Source organism: Abramis brama, assembly GCF_963993115.1.
Source record: "Abramis brama genome assembly, chromosome: 14".
NCBI classification, from domain to species: domain Eukaryota; kingdom Metazoa; phylum Chordata; class Actinopteri; order Cypriniformes; family Leuciscidae; genus Abramis; species Abramis brama.
Genome location: NC_139976.1, coordinates 16,084,984 through 16,102,403, shown reverse-complemented (window position 1 = coordinate 16,102,403; position 17,420 = coordinate 16,084,984). Strand labels below are relative to the sequence as shown.

The window sequence follows — 17,420 nt, the reverse complement described above, 5'->3', positions numbered from 1 at the left end:
AACATTTATATGCTAGCCTTCTGCGTATCATACATACCTCAGTGGACATGGCTCCGTGCATTCGCCGGGTTCTTTGAAAACAAATGCACATGACGAGCGGGAGAAGTTGGGAGGGGGGAGAGTCGCCAACAAGTTTTGACGACAGTGTTGTCAAATATCTATTCCGAAGCTGTAGGGGGAGCTCTATAGAGAAACCCGCGAGCAAAAAGCGAAGAAATCGGCAAAGCTGCATAGTTCTGCTTTAAAATAAATAGTGTTTTGATCCATGTTTTAAATTAGCAAAGTTTAAAAATGCATACATTAAGTTATACTTGCTAGTTTATTGCTGCATCATCAAATCATTTCTAATGAACGGATTGGATTCATTTTACATTTAGCAGGCCAACATAAATACAACAGAACAAAGATACATATGAAATAAACAGTTCTTTTTAGGTAGGTTTAACAGTAGTTTTCAGGTACAGAAATAAAGAATAACACTGCATATTCTTCACTGTATAAATTAAATGCATTTTAATCCTTATTAAAGTTACGAAAGTTATTTAGTCAAGAGTAGTGAGCAAAAAATAATATTATTATTATTGTCTTTTGTTGTTTGACTAACATTAAAATGCAGACAGCAGCGCAACAGGAATATTAGGCTGCTGTCACTTTAAGAGCTGCAAGCATCCAATATTAAAAGGGCGTTTTATTTCTCAGCTGTTTACATTAATTTAAGACATTTTGTTTTAGCAAGTATTTAATTATTTTGCCCAGAAAAAACGTTTGATTATGCAACAGACATTATACAGCTCAGTGCCTTTACGCAGTTAATTAATAAACCATCAGTTTGTTATATCTGCCTTTTTTCATGCTATAGCCGATATGCGATGGTTGTAAATTGATTTAAAAGAAACGGCCGATAAATATTGTCGGCTGATACATTGGTGCAGCTCTAAAAAAAAAAAGTCATCCTGCGTCCCCCTTAAAAGTGCCTAGTGGGTCCCGGCCCCATAGTTAAGGGGTAAATATTATCGGTTCGCTTTTTTTTTTGTATTTTTGTTGTTGCTTGTGCTGACTTATTTAATTTCAGATACCCTGTTAAATGTCAGCCCAATACTTTAATCAAAAGTCTGCGCCTCTCAGATTCTTCAATCTCAAATGTCAAAATCAAAGCCTCCAGATTCTAGAATATCAGTAAAAGAGCTCCTTAAATGATGGCTATAGTGCGCTCCAAAAAGGAAAACAGTTTTTATAGGTCCAGTAGTTTGTCTAATCTTCAGGCCTGGATTAAGCCGTCTGTTACGGTGGAGACCTCATAGGACCTTTGATGGTTAGCAATTGTTTGACTGGAAAGTGGAGTGTTTCAGTGAACTACAGTGGACGTCAGAGGATCTAGAGAGACATATATTACCATCATAGAGCGATTCCCAGGCACATCTCTCAGTTTTATTGTCTTTTTATTGCTTTGGAGAGACGACAGAGAGCAAGAGCCCTATTTGTAATGTGATGTGCATGTGCACAAAGATTCAATGTTGATTCAATTATGTTGGCCAATCAATCATTTTCCAGGAGCAAAACAATGAAGGAAGCAGAAAAGTTGCAGTCTGGCGCGACTTTCCTTTTTTCCCCCCGCAGAACTAACCTCTTTTGTTTGATGACTGAATGTGTAATTGAAAAAATTGTTTTGCTGTCAGAAGATGATGAGGGATAAGACCTCTATCAAACTCTTGTCTTTGGACCGGTTATGCTGCAGACACCCTGTGTGTTAAATTTCTCCTCGCTTAATGAGTATTGCACTCTCTTAATGTGTTGTAAAGTGACTCCTGCTCACCACAATTCTCCCGCCATGGAGTTTAAATCCAAAAATCAGGGTTATATCAAAAATACAAACACACAAAGACATGTTTAGAAATGAGTGAGTTAGGGTGCAAATCAGCGTATGAAGGGCCCGGGGCCTGCCTGTGGAAAGTGTCTGTCAGTGTTCGGATTTATGAAGCTGTCATAGCGCTCTTGTATGAGTTCTGTCCCAAAATACCCATTGGCAAAGTGATGCCACATTGCCTGCCAAGTTTACATGTGTAATTGTGGATTCCCTAAGAGAAAATATGTCACGTTAAGGGTAAGTGTGTGTGTGAGTACAACAATTATTAAACCTGTCATTTGGCCGTAGGCACAAGGACGCAGGTAATCACAGCCATATGCTGATATTCAGACCAACAGCACAATTGCAATTGAGTAACTTACATTTTAAACACAATATCTCCTGTTGATTGATTTTTGATCCGCCCACAAAAAAATATTTCTGAACGAAGCCCAAGCAGAATTAACTGCTACCAGTCTCAAGCAACACAGAGTATTGGTGTTTTGTTGATGAATTGGTGTTTTTGAATGAATTGTTTGAGTGAATAATTCAATGACTCGCTAATAAAAGCACTAAGGCTGCATCTAAAATCACATCCTCTCTAAGTAGATACTACTTTAGAATAAGTAGTTACTTCATGACTGTTAGAAAGTATGTTCTAAATAGTAGTAATCAATGTATGGTATGAATGTAGTATAAATCCAGACATACTACGTTGTCATTGTCATGTGACCAGCATCAGTTGCATCACTACACTGCCATTCACAAATCCTCTCCCATTACCTTATGGGATAGTAAATTGGATGTGCGTTTCAGAATGGATTTAGTAAGTTATCTGTTTTTCTGCCTATGTTGTTGGGAAGTTGGTGTATTCAGATTCTGTCATCGTCTTGTTTCTTTCCTGAATGTATCTGCATTTTTGAACAAATTTTATCAAGGCAGTAAATTGTTTCAAAATCAGTGTTTTTGAACAAATCAGTTGAGTAAAAATATTCAATAAATCACTCATAAAGACAGTAACTTAAGGTAACATGGGGGAAGATGCCCTCTTAAGAACAATGTGGATTTACTTTTAAATTGTGACATATTTAGATATAAGTTTGGATGTGCAGGATGATGATGCATTAACAAATGTGTTATTAAAGGGAAAACATTGAAATATTTGCTAATTTAGTTGTTATAGCACAAAATGTAAAATATTAAAAGAGGGGTAAGATAAAATCTTGCCACAGGGGTTATTTTACCCTAACCCAGCCTATTGTTTCTGATTGAATCGGTGTTTTGAACAAATCAGTTAAATGAATGATTCAATGACACACTCATTGTCACCGCTATGTAACCAGCATTGAAAAATCCTGAGTGATAAACAGTGAGAATCCCTGTGCTGTTGGACTGTTATATCAACATACTATTAGCTGACTCCCATTTTACCCTACTATACAATTCCCTACTATGGTTACGATTCAGATAAGGTGTGAGAGGAACTGAGACTGAAGCATTCACTGCTGATATATTACAGACACAGAGATGTTGAACTAACAGCAGGCAGGAAAGAAAAAGGGAGACACTGAGCAAAGTGAGTTGAGGTTTTGTGTTACAGATGGTTATTTGTAAATCATAAGCCCCATTCAGAGGTCAATTTTAAAACACTGTGACTCTAGGCGGATGGAAACTTTTGTCTGTAATTTTTCATCATGATATGATGCGCTAATATGTGTTACTGTCAGTTTAGTTGTAAATATTGTCTGCCTGAAAACATTTGGCAAGCGGACATAAGCATCTAATATGATTTCTGTGTATTTATCATTGTATAGTCTAGAATACATCAGAAAACGTACCCAGAGACCAATATTTTGAGTTGGAGTCTAGACGGTTTGTTTATTGACAACAGTAGGTTTATCCAAAGTGGAGTCGTTGCTGTTACCTTTAAATTTTTTAAGTGCTTTCTTTTGACTCCATGCCACACACACACACACACACACGCAGAACACTTCATCAGCAGCAGTGTATTGGAGAATATGAACGGCTCAAGCGCGTGAGGACGTTGCTTTCTTTCTCTCGCTGTCCCTGTCAGCCAAACCGCATTCCAGCTGCAGCTGCCATCCCTTCCATCTGCTCTACTGACGCGGTTCCACTTCGCTGTACTGAGGAATTTATTTAACTTTCGGTTTAGAAATATTAGACAGAGAAACATGGGCCCTGAGGTTTCGCCCCCTCCCCTCTCTGTCTTTTATGTTTGATCTTGTCATTATGTGCTGTGTGGTTCAAGCTCCTTTGTAATATATTTCTGCTGTCATAACCACTCGTGGCATGGCACTTCTGACCTGGCAACGGCTGATTCGGTTCAGAAATGAAAGTCAGTTATTCTAAACAAAACACAGGGCTATAGCAGCAAATACACTTGATTTGATGAAAAGGAGAAGTTTTGACAGAAGAGGACACTAGTGAAAGTCAGATTGTTTCTCTTTGTCCTGCTTCATAGCGAACAGTGGAACAGAATGTAAAGTCAAAATTAGAGTAAAATAAATTAATCATCTAGTCATTTTTCTCAAATGTTTGTCACATTTACCACCACAACCCAATCAATAAGGCTCAAGTAGCCCTTCACTGACAGCCAGAAATATTCCTTTATACTGGATAACATTTAGCATTATCATTAATAAATACTACTACTGCTGCTACTACTACTAATTATTATTATTAATATTATTTTATAATTAATTTAGTTAATAAAAACTCAGTTTAGCAGGAAACTAATATCTATAAATATACCAAAAAAAAAAAAATGTTGCTATTTTCCAACATTAGGTTAATTTAAAGTTTACAAAGTATTTATTTTTTATTTTAGAGTTTGTATCTGTATCAAATAACATGTAAAAGGTATGGATTTTTTCCTATAGGCCATCGACTTTTCATGCCATGCTGACATCATTACTAATTGATAAAAATCAATATTTGATCACTTGAATTGCAAAGAGAAACCTTTAATTATTATTTTTATTTTCTTCTCAGAAATGAATCTCTATCAATAAATAACCTTTTTCATGAACTAAAAGAACTGGTTATCTGTTTTTTTCTGTTAATTCTTTTAACAAAGAAAATATTTTTCTTATGACATGGCTCAGTTCTAAAGTCATAATCTTCTCCTTTTTTGGGGCAAAACACATTCAGTGCGAGTTGAAATTCCAGCATTGTCTCTGATTAATCTCTTTTCCATAAAACAACTCTGTTATATGTCTTACCAGAGCGCTACACAAAGCAGCATATTGTGCATAACGCCTTTAAAACCACTGATTTTCTCTGTTGATGTTTCTGGTGGTTACTTGGAGGTTCACTGAATTAAAGACAGGAAATGTTTTAAGCGCCTCAGGTTAGCGCTGAAGTACGGAAACACGCTTGCCTCCGTGCTGCTCTGAAGAGTAAAGTGTAATAATAAAATAAGATTAACAAAAACTACAGGAAAACAATGCCAACTAGCACCTTCTGCTCTGAAATGAAAACAAAAAAGATTTTCTAAATCCATTAGGAAACATAATGCATGGGACTTTGAACTTGTTGGGCCCTATTTTAACGATCTAAGCGCATGGTCTAAAGCGCAGGGCACAAATCCACTTTTGCTAGTTTAACGACGGGAAAAATTGTCTAAAAGGGTTGTTCCCAACTTGTCCCTTTCTCTTAATGAGTAATGGGTGTGTTTTGGGCGTAACGTGAAATAAACCAACCAGAGTCTCATCTCCCATTCCCTTTAAAAGCCAGTTGGGCTCGCGCCTTGGCGGATTGCTATTTACATGACGGAATGTGCAAACGGAAAGACTGAACGCGTCTCCAGAGCGCAAACGGATCTGCCCGTGCGCGAGGTTAAAGCGAGCAAACAAAAAATACAAAAAAATAATAATTGCGCACTTGACTTTAGACCAGGTTTTTGTTGGTCAATGCAGTCTATTTCAGTTGCCTCAAAATAGCAACGCGCCAACAATGCGCCGAACACACCTCGTTTTCAGACCAGCAGCCCATGGGCGCATAAATAGGCGCAAATGCATTTGCTATTTAAACAACGTGGCACAGGACGTGAAAATGATAACTGCGTCGGGCTGAAACTAGCAAAAACACTTGCGTCGCACTTGCCGCTGCATTGCGCCAGGTGTATGATAGGGCCCGTTATCTGTGACTCAGATTATTTTTACACCATTTATGCACATAAAAGTTATCAAAGAAATCTTAGAACATTAAATATCTGAAGTCTATCAAGCTCTGGTTAAGAAAAATAATTCTGGAAATCCTATTAATTCCTGAGGTTCTAATGCTCACAAAGGCTGCGGTTATTTGATCAGAAATACAGTAAAAACAGTAATATTGTGAAACTGTTCTCCTAATTTGTAAGTCACTTTGGATAAAACCGTCTAAATTTTGTTTAAATGTAATTTATTCTTGTGATGTATTCCTGAATTTTCAGCATCATTACTCCAGTCTTCAGTGTCACATGATCCTTCAGAAATCATTAATATGCTAATTTGCTGCTCAAGAAACATTCCTTATTATTATCAATGTTGAAAACGGTTGTGCTGCTTAATATTTTTGTGGAACCGTGATATATACTGTAAATACTTTTGTTTTCAGAATTCTTTGATTAATCGAAAGTTCAAAAGAACAGCAATTAATGAAAAACAGTAGAAATAATTTGCAACATAAGAGTATTTAGTCACTTTTGATCAATTTAATGCATCCTTCCTGAATAAAAGTATTAATTCCTTTAATAAAAATCCTACTAACTACAAACTTTGTTTTGAGAATTATTGTTATATTATACTATTTTCATTGTTATTTGTAATAAACATAACAAAATATGTAATAAATGTAATGTCACATAAACTTAATACATTTATAATCATTATGGGGTTCAAATAGTATCTGACCCAGTGGCTAATCAGGGCTCAGATTCTGGACTATAATGTATCCAGCACATGTCCATACAGGCAATTGATAATTAATGAACCAACCATTTAAGGCAAGGTAACTAATTATTCCAAAATGGGACATGGGTCAAATTTCTTCATCTGTAATGCTTTAATGCACTTTTCCCCGTTCAGATCATTTTGGAAATTCTTTGTGCTCAGGTTGTGTGTGTGTGTGTGTAGTTTTTGACAGTATCTTGGACCCTGTGTCTGATGAGAAGGGTGGAGAGATGTCTGGAGTGTGTCACACGGCTGGCCAGCCCAGCATCTCAACCTGTTCAGCTAGATAATGGGTGAGATCCACAAAACCTGCTCAAACATTTCAACAAATGGCCTCGATGGAAATTTCTGCTCAGACTGCTGCTCTTTGCCAGTCTGCTTAGAGAGAAACAGGAGAAGAGAGGAGAGACAAGAGTAGGAGAGAGAGAACTGAAGAGAGACAAGGGATTTATTGTAATTTTAGCTCTTATTATTATGTTGTTGTTTTTTAATTATTATTTGTTTATTTAATGAGGGACAATACACATTAATAATACATAAACAAAATGTGCCAGATTTAGCCAAATTGACTAATTTTCATCAGTAGTCCCTTGGCAGGTTGATGTTAAAGAAGAAACAAACAAATACAATTTTAAATACAGACATAAGAATTATCACCTTCACGAGATGATTTAATGATCTGAAAGTATTCCTCCATCATTTTTTTTTCAGTCCATCAGCATCCCATTATATTTTTAATACTATATATTATAACAATACTTCAGTAACGTTTTATATCCTTGTTTGTGTATTAATCTCTCTCTCTCTCTCTCTCTCTCTCTCTCTCTCTCTCTCTCTCTCTCTCTCTCTCTCTCTCTATTACTGGCATGTTAAACTCCACATTGTTTTTGAACCAGGTCAAGATGCATGCTACCAATAAACATGTAAGAGGGATACTGGAGAAAGATGAAGAGTAGATAAATCAGGACATAAATTAGAGTCAGGAAATCTGTGTGTTGGTTTTTATTCATGTTTCATTCATTGTTTTGATATTCTTTCTCATCTGTTGATGTTATTTTGTAAGTCTTTTCAAACTGTTCTTTGGCAGCCGGGTTAGAATTAGTGTGTGGGCCACAAAAACTATTTGAACACGAAATTCACACTTTGTATTAAGATGCATGAATGTCTGCGTGCATTGTAGTATGTACTATATAAAACAAAACATTGAGCTAAATGGCATTTTCTTTTAATGCAAAATATCCTGCAAAAAGATTATAAGGTTTCAGATTATACAACAAATTTTATACTACAGATAGACTTCATGCATCCTTTAAAAATGAGCGTGACAACAGCTGCTTGAAAAAGTCATTGCAGATGACACTTGGTTTCGATCATTTGTGTCTAAAGCAATGACATTCCGTGTCCAAATAGGTTTTGGGATCACTGCATATGCGTTTGTGAGTATATTTGGATAGACGCTGTCGCTGAGCAAGTGCAGGAAATAGGCTTTCTGATGCTGTTGTCAGGGTTCATGGATCAACTCTAGAATATGCAAATGAAATGCACATTAATGCTTCAGTTTGGTTCAGAGGCTAAACTTACGATTTGTTTAGCTAAATGCGCAGCTTCATGAATCTTTGTGCTGTACACAGTCAATACCACAGTGAGCACAATGTGGCCATTCCCAACATTTGTTCAGGATTAAACCCTTAAGGAAAGACAAGATCACAGAGAACTCCATTCTCATCATCCATTTCCAGCTGTTTGTGCTGTGCGGTGTCTTTGTATTTACTGGGCTGAAACCAGCGTGAAGGCAAACAAGGTCTCTGCCTCTGGCAAAGTTAACAGGACAGCTTTCATAAAGATGCAGAGGGTAAAAAAGAAAAGAGAAGCTTGTCATCTGAACTCGGGTCAAACCGCAGAGACAAATGAGTGAAATTTCATTTGTCTGCCTCAATGCTGTGTGAATTATTCATCGTAAGTTGGCCCTAAAACATTTCTGTTTGAAATGTATTCATTTTAAACTCAAGAAAAACTCATATTTATTCATAAAGTAACTGAAGTTAAAATGCAAATGGATACCCTGTGTTTAAATGTTAGCAATTGAATCTTTGATCAGGAAAGGTTTGAGCTTTTAGAGGTTTGTGCAGAACTAAACTTTAATGATGAAACGGCAAGCAACTTCACATCATCAAAAAAAATGTTTTATTTAATGTTCCGTTGAAGTAAACAAGGTTCCTGGCGTAAAACTGAACATTAAAAGAAAATCAGAGAATAAATGAGATATTATGCATTCCTTCATTGGACAAACATCCAGTCTCTAAAATAATAAAAAAAGAAAGAATATAACTTAACAATAAAAAATCAGACTATTATTACAAGTTTTTTACAGTCTTTAATCATTTCAAATGTTCTAAAGTGTGCACAAAATAACTTTTTGTCTGTCAGCATCCTTTTGAGCAGAGTGTGCAAGGGGGAAAAAACTGAATCAGGTTGATGCTTTCTCTTCTCTTTATTCACTGCAAAGGCCAAAAGACATTCACGTGTGATTTGAATTGATTAGAGGAACAAATGAAAGGAAAATGAGATTTCAAAAGCAGATCAGATTATACATTTTCCCATTTTGCTTGAAAATGTACTAAAAATATGCTACACTACTCTATAGAGCAGGAAAACAGGACATGGTCTGTATGAATTATAGTCTAAGTGGGTGTTTGGGGGTAGTCAGATAAGTGCATGCAGCTTTTTGAATAAGTTTCTTTGGCCTGTCTCACCAAAAGCAGGTGGAGACTTTCCTCAAAAGAACAAACAAACATAGATAAAGAACATAAGCAAGTGTTACTGCGCTCACTTCAAAAGTGGCATTTTAATTCTCTAAATTGTGTACTTGGCATCCATAACTCTAATGTAAATAACATTTGCAGTTTCTTTCCATTCAGTCAATACAAGGCTAACACAACTTGGTTTCACCAAAGGCAAAAATCACTAACAAAAAGAGTAAAAACCGCAGGACAAACATGGAGATTGCAAAAAAAGTTTGAACGTTCTCTGAATCAGAGATGTGGTAATACTGCTATGGTTTGTGTGGAAGTGTCTCTCGTACTTGTAAACAGCGATTTGTGAGTAATTCTAACCAGCTGAGAGAAAGGGGGGTAAAACACGACTGGCCAAATCATTCACTCCTTCCACTGAAGTACCTTGTTCTGAGCAGAAACGTGAGAAGGCAACACGTTCGGTTTAGCACTGATAATGGATTCATAAATATCCCTTTGGGTCACAGTCCTCATCTCAAACAGATACAGATGAAACCTTGAAGTCTGGCTCTCTCTCTTTCTTATTGTGTCTGAGAAATGAGCATAACTGAGTTTATGAGAGGAAGCAGAGGCCATAAGGAAGATCTAAAGTTTGATGTAGGCTGACTGAACTTATCTCTCGACTCACGGCTATTGTTGGCAGGTGACGGTTGAAGTTTTCAATTTTAGAGACAAAACAATGTCGTAGTCACAGCCACATGAGATATTAAGACAAAACATGCAGAAATGGCCTTAGGCTCATGTGCATGTCTTTGTGACTTGTGCCGATTTCATTTTAAGGTCAGCAGCTCTTGTCGGCTGTGAGAAGCAGAGAGAAGAGTGCGCTTCACACTCCTCCTGTCATTGCAACCGTTTATTTCATTCAGAGAGGACGTGAACTGTACATTCTCACTAATCTCTCCTTTGAGATGCATGAAGGCACTTTGGTGCGATACAATACAAATTTCTGATTAATATCAAAATAAGTTAACATTGCAAAAGTGTCTCGTTCAGAAATACTGTCGTACTGACTATTCATCAACACTTATCAAAATAGTTTGTGCGACCCAAAGGAAATGCACAAATTGGTGAACTGAACAAGTGCTGCATTTCAGGGCACTTCATCGTACTCATAATAACAATAAAAACAAACGTACCAAAAAAAATTCATTCTGTATCAGTACAACAAAGTAATAAACAATATTCAAAACAACAAGTGAATTCCAAAGGCAGAAGAGCGGGATCTTCTGTGTGTGTGTGTGTGTGTGTGTGTGTATTAGTATTTGTGCAGGATAGGCACTTTAACAGTCTTGATTTCCGCTATGTGTGAGGATTTCTGGATGATGCAGCTGGTGGTGGTGGCGGTGGCGGTGTCCTTGGGCTGAGCCAGGTTAGTTAGGGCCATGGCCGCGTTGATCTCCCTCCAGTATGTCTCGTCTTTCCTCTGTCCCTTCTCCTTCTGCATGCTTCTATTATAATATATATATATATATATATGTATGTAAGAATGATTAATTTACAGCCAAAGTTTAAAAGTTTAGACACACTTGACTAATGCTGCGTTCATGCCATGTCGTAATTACCGTCTACTCAGAGCTGGTCACGACCTCGGACTGGGAATTATGCGTTTTTATTGCAACACTATCAACAACTAAATGAATCTGCAGTGGTCAGTTGGTACAAGTAGGAACTCGGCGAAGAAGTGAACGCTTCTTACATATTGAAATCTCTTAATTACGGTAATTACGACATGGCGTGAATGCACCTTAAAATAATGTGAAGGGCACTGTCAAATACGCACCTGTCAAATTTATTTGATCCATGCTCCACAGTCTCTGTAAATTCAAGCACAGGACAAAGCCAGTGTCAATAACAAAACACTGTATCTTAAAACTGACAGATGTGACAAGCAGGCAAAGGCAGAGTAAGACAGAAAGTAAACATTCGGATTTTGGAGGACTTGTTTTTGTGTAGATTTGTGCTACTCTTGTGAATGGAGAGAGACGCTTCACTGACTGAGACTGTAGAGGCTTGTTTCCATTTACTGAATGGTGGAATCTTCCATATCCAGATGCTTGGCACAATAATAATGTGCTATTTGTTAAATGCAGAGGTCAGCAACACACTTAAGGCTAATTACTTAATGGTAATCACCAGTTCCTCTACCGCACACACACACACACGCACAAGGGTTTATACTGACAAATTATACATTTATGTATTTAACCAAAAACTGGCTTTTATATGATCATCAGACGAAAACCACAATATTATATGGAAAATATTTATTATATACTTATATTTAGTTGCCTGTTTTTTATGTTTTTCTCTGACATTTTCAACACTTTTGTGTGGAAGCCTGTTTCTGCCACGAAAAAAAAAAAAGAATACATTTATCATTTATCTTGCAAATCTGACTTTATTTCTCTCAGCTCCAATTTTAAATCTTGCAATTTTAAGTTAACATCTCACAATTGTTACTGTTTTTCCAAGAATTGTACGTTGATATCTCGCAATTTGGACTTTTTCATAATTTCAAACTTTTTCATAACACACAATCACTTTATTTCTTGCAATTCCTAGTTTACATTTCGCAATTCTTACTTTTTCTCTGAATTGCAAGTTTATATAATTTTTAAGGGGTATCTCATTTTTTGTATCACAAATGCATATTTTGCTCAAGAAAAATGTGGTACATTTCATTACATACAACTTGGGTTAATACATTCATATTAATGCATGAAATCACATTTACAAAATGAATATTTCATTCACTAAATGTATTTTGTGATCCATTCTGACACTTTGTCCACAAAATTTAATCGGATGCAACCAAGTGATTTTGTTAAATATGATTTATTTTTGATATAATGTTGAATTGATTTAATAAGGCTGCAAGTCTTGACTTGCAAGTACAAACTGCTCAAAATAATAAGTGTAGTAATGAAGTACTTTACACCTCTAGACACATGCATGTCTTTTTTTCCCCCTCTTAATGTGCTCACCTAACCCTGCAATCTTGTAAAAGATATGTTACTGGACATGACAGTTATGGTTTAACATGTCTCACACTTTCATCTAGGATGAGTTTTACAGGCGCTGAATTCTCTAAATCCAGATCCAGGTTTTCGTTTTGAGTTAAACCTCATGCCTTTAGTCCGGATGTCTCGGTTCTCTCCCCTGAGGCGGCGCTTCTTATACGTTCACCTCATCCCATCCCAAACCTTGTGCTCACACACACCCCTTGGATCCGGAACGAACATTGGAGTGCTGCCCGGACACCTGCAGGGCCAAACAGCACCTAATCATCCCCAACGGCTCGTCTGAGCCGGTGTTAAACTTGTTTTTCCTCAAAAACCATTCACATGTGCGCTGAATGGCAACTGGGTGTTGAGGAATGGCCAGCAGCGGGCCAGTACTGCCCGAGGCTGGCGTGAGGCTGATTGGGAAATATCCTGTTGTGCTCAGCGTGTTCAGTAATAGTTTTACATGGCTGAGAATGAGCGTGTTAGTCAGAATAACAGTGTGCTTCCCCTCTCGATACTCACAGATGTGTTTGGGGTTCAATTAACCGAACTGGAGTGTGTGATTGCGAAACAAGTAGTTCATGTGAAGATGGAACGATTAGAGATCCTCCGCCGGGAAATCTTGCCATAATTCATCCAGTCTGAGTTAGATTTCTGTCAATATCTTCCTGAATTTTCCCATAATGTTCCTGTCACAAAATGTAATGTCTTTCATATTCTTTGAATGTAAATCTGTGTCATCAGGTTCACTCAACATGAGGCACATGTTGTCCTCGTATCAGTTTTCTCTTTCTGTATCTTTCTGTATTTACAAGATATGGTTGTTGTGGTTGTCTGTTCTCTGTTCTAGATAAGCTCTTGCTCTCCGAGGGTCTTTGATTTGATGCACTTGATACAAACAACAAATCTAGATCTGTTTTTTGTCAAACGCAGGTATTCAGTCCGTAGCTACACATGCCATTAAACCTTGAAATTATTACACTGTTTTTCCCCCAGTATTCAGCTCTTCCACGTTTGCTCTTTCTTCAGTCTCGTAACTGTCTCTTCTGTCTTGAACAAGTTCATTTATCAATGCTGTAATGATAAATATAAACAATACAGACTGCATAGAAACTGCTACTGTGAAAATTCAGGTTTGGTTTCCTAAAAATATCAGTTGCAGGACTGAATATGAATTTGATTTGGACACCATTCAGATAGTGTGATAGAGCTGCTGTTTTTGTCTGACATTATTACCACAGTGACAGTAGCTCAGTTTACTCTCTTGGCAGTTGTACGATTGGTTTCTACTGACGACCACTAGCCTAACAAATAAAGACAACCTTCTCCCATTCCTCACTCCTAAATCATGGTTGGTAATGGTATCTAATCTTCTAAATAACACATCTCCTGATGATCAGGAATAGAGGAAATGAAGGAGAGGGAAGAAAAGATGTGAAGCCACTGGAATATAAAAGATAGAATCAGTAGAAAAAAATGGGAGAATGAAAAGAAATGGCAATTATATCATTATAGAAATGCACTATGTATGCAATGATGTTATACAGATCTTATATAATGAATGTTTTTAATTTCTGATTTTTTTGTAGTCAAACATGACTAGGTGGTGTAACTGTCAGGAGGTTTTAATAAGGACAAAAATGTTGAAAGTTACCATGAAATCAGAGATAGCTGCAGGTCGGAGTAATGGGTGTGCCAAAACTAACCCCTACCCCTACCCCACATCCTAACAGTCAGCTTTCACAACCAATTGTAAAGACCTTTTCGGCAGGCCCATTACTCCGACCTGCAGATACCCACACTTGTATTTTATGGAATATTTAAGTATTTTATTATAAACCATTAATCTGTAAAAAAAAAATTAAATGCATGTACCCTTGTAACCTTTAATCGAAATAACTTCTCCCTCTACAAAGGCATCTCTTTTCTGATGATGTGTTTACTTGCACGAGGACGGGACAACCTGTCACTCACATGAGATAACGGCAATAGCAAACCACAATGATCCAACGATACTTCCCGATGGATATTTTTCTTGTTCGTGAAGCCAATTTACTCGAATAAACATTACAATAGGTAAGAAAATATTATCACAACATTGACTAAAGCTGAAACCCTTGAAAAAATTCTTGAAAAAAAAAAAAATGCGTTACTATTTACTATGCGTTACTATTTTAACATGTCATATTTCGGTCCCGTGCAGAATTAATCCAGCATTTATATGTAGATATCACTTCCGAAACTTTACAAAATGAAATTGGTCGTCGGTCTTCTAGCAGCATGAAAAAAAATAGTTTTTTTCAATGGATTATACAGTTTAGGCTCGAAAGCAAGCCATGAACGCTCCCTTTACAATCACCAAATGCTGTCAGTTCATCGCGATCTCACAAAGTTCCGTTATAATCATTATAATCATAATCCGTTATAAACTCTTACTTGCATTGTGTCGACACTTTGCTAATGAGAGGTTTCGCAAGCCTGTGTAACTCAGCACTGACTAAAAACTCTGGCGTTTTTGAACGGTGGATTCTGACTTACTTAAACACCTCTGGTTGGCCATTGCGTTTTAAGAGGTCAACACAACTCTGTGATTGGCTACATTGCTCGCCATTGCAAAAACACTTTGTAAATAGATACATTTGACGTTCTCCAGAGAGCAAACACAAATATGCACTAGAGCGTTTGACAAATCTGTTTCACCAAATTAGTATAACAGTATCAAGTGAGGGTGTTCTTGCTTGCGTTTGAGGGTGCTTAGCACATTCTAGCACCCCTGTAGAACCGGGCCTGCTAAGGGGGCTTGTCTGCATGCAACATCAAGCGACCTTCTTTAGAGAGCAGACTGTGACTCCACTCTCTCTCCCCCAGGAAAACACTCAGCTGAAAATTGGATGCGGACCTACTGGACCTACTGCAATTTCCAAATGCTGCTGCCTAAAACATCTAAAACTCAGATTTTTTAAAAACAATGGCAATGCCAAAAAAATTATAAATTCTCTATAAATCAAACTGTGCTAGTTATTACTATTTTTCTGGTGTTTTTTTTATTATCCTTTTTGCAGCGTTTGCTACTGAACGAAATTCTGACATGGCTCTGAGTCTGTTAGCTGTGAGTCGGGGGACTTGTATGATGCTCAATAAAACTGCTGCTAAAGAGGCCTGATGGGTTGAAAATCCCCAGTACACTTACCATCACCACAGGGAACAGGAAGAGAAAGAGAAAGAAAGAAGTGCTACAAATAAGACTTTTATATCTCTGCCAGGTACAGATAGATCAGACCAGCAAACACCTGCCATAGATATATGGGCTTTGTTCACTACTCACTGCTGCACAAACCAACAATTGCTTTCAATTATTCAGACAAATACACACACACATAGCATTACATAATACACACTGATGAACAAGAAATATAAAAATGCTTAAAGTGATAGTTCACCCAAAAATAAAAATTCTGCTCAACTATGACAACTCTCCGAATAGTTTAAAAATGTTGATGAATATGACAATATTAATGCATTTGGGATTGGTAGAGCAAGTATGGGCTTGCTGCTGCCAATAGATTGGGAGACACGCTGCCATAAGATATTCTGCTGCTGCATGAATAGGCATTAGGCCTACATAAATCCTGTTTAAATCTAGACAGGTGGAGTTGGGGGAAGTGGAGGGTTTCTCTGAAAACATCCGGGTCAGCTTACACTGAACCAGACAATTTAAATGTTGAGCAAGTAAGCTCATTGCTGCAGGATCAGCAGAGCAAATTAGCTTGTGCCATGTAGAAATGATAACGCTTGCTGATTGCATGTAAGGACTTATTCAGCCTGTTTCCTCTAGAGTTTCATGACTGAACTAGATATTTATTTACTCATCCTCGTGTCATTTTAAACCTTGTTTGACTTACTTTCCTGTATGGAACAAAAAAGAAGTATGTTTATATTGTTTTTATCCATATAATGAAAGTCATTGCGGTCAAAAACCACATTGGACCCCTTTTTTTTCTTCAAAATGTCTACTTTTGTGTTGCACAAGAGGAAAGAAAGTCATACATGTGGCCTTCTCATTGTCTAACACAGAGAACACATTGATCTTTCTGTCCCTGGATTGCAAAGGTTTGCCAGAAGAACAAAACTTGAAATCAATGGTAGCTTTTGAATCGTTCATATATACAGTAGAATATGGTATGAAAACTCTATGGTTGAATGGACATTGGCGGCGTGGACGATTGTGTAAACTATTGCAGTCTATTGGTCTGTTTCTGTGCAAACTCTCAATGAGCGATCTCAACTGAGACAGAATGGCATCATGGTTGGCATGTCAAAGCAGACTGGGGCTGGAATTATACCTCCATCCGTTCATTTGTTCTTCTGATCGTCCATCTATCAGCTGCGTGAAAAGAAGTGACAAATGGAATCTGGGCAAGATGTCATGCTTTTTGGCCTCGGAGCCACACAGATGAGAATGGAAAATACGTCAGTGTCACTCTGGTGACTGAGTGTGTCACGTACTGCTTTAAAGCCATTGAGACACATCCCGGCATGTAGAACAAAGAAAGGCGGTTATGAATTTAATAAGATAACTTGCTAAAATTAGTGAACATCAGACGATGAATTTGTCACATTTATACTGGAAAAATCAGAAAAGTCTGCTCTGTTTTCTCAAACCTATGACCATAATCCCTGCCTGTTTTTACTGATTTATAAAATAGCAGTCACATCTTTCACAGCCTTTAAAATAAAGGATAGGAAAATTGGTTCTGCCCAAAGCAGACAGACATCATCAGTTCTTGGTGTCTCATTTTTACAACGGGCGTCCAATGTGTGCATGAGA

General features: G+C 37.3%; 1 protein-coding gene across 1 annotated transcript in view; it reads right to left on the bottom strand.

The window, feature by feature from the left end:
- Positions 1-8,958: 8,958 nt before the first annotated feature.
- mkxa (mohawk homeobox a) overlaps positions 8,959-17,420 on the bottom strand; it is a 28,182-nt gene continuing 19,720 nt past the window's right edge. The window contains exons 6-7 of the mRNA XM_084135548.1: positions 11,368-11,401; positions 8,959-11,035 (exon numbers count right to left, since the gene is read on the bottom strand). Coding sequence (XP_083991674.1) covers positions 10,843-11,035; positions 11,368-11,401 — 227 coding nt within the window. The 3' untranslated portion in view covers positions 8,959-10,842. The remainder of the gene's footprint in view (positions 11,036-11,367; positions 11,402-17,420) is intronic.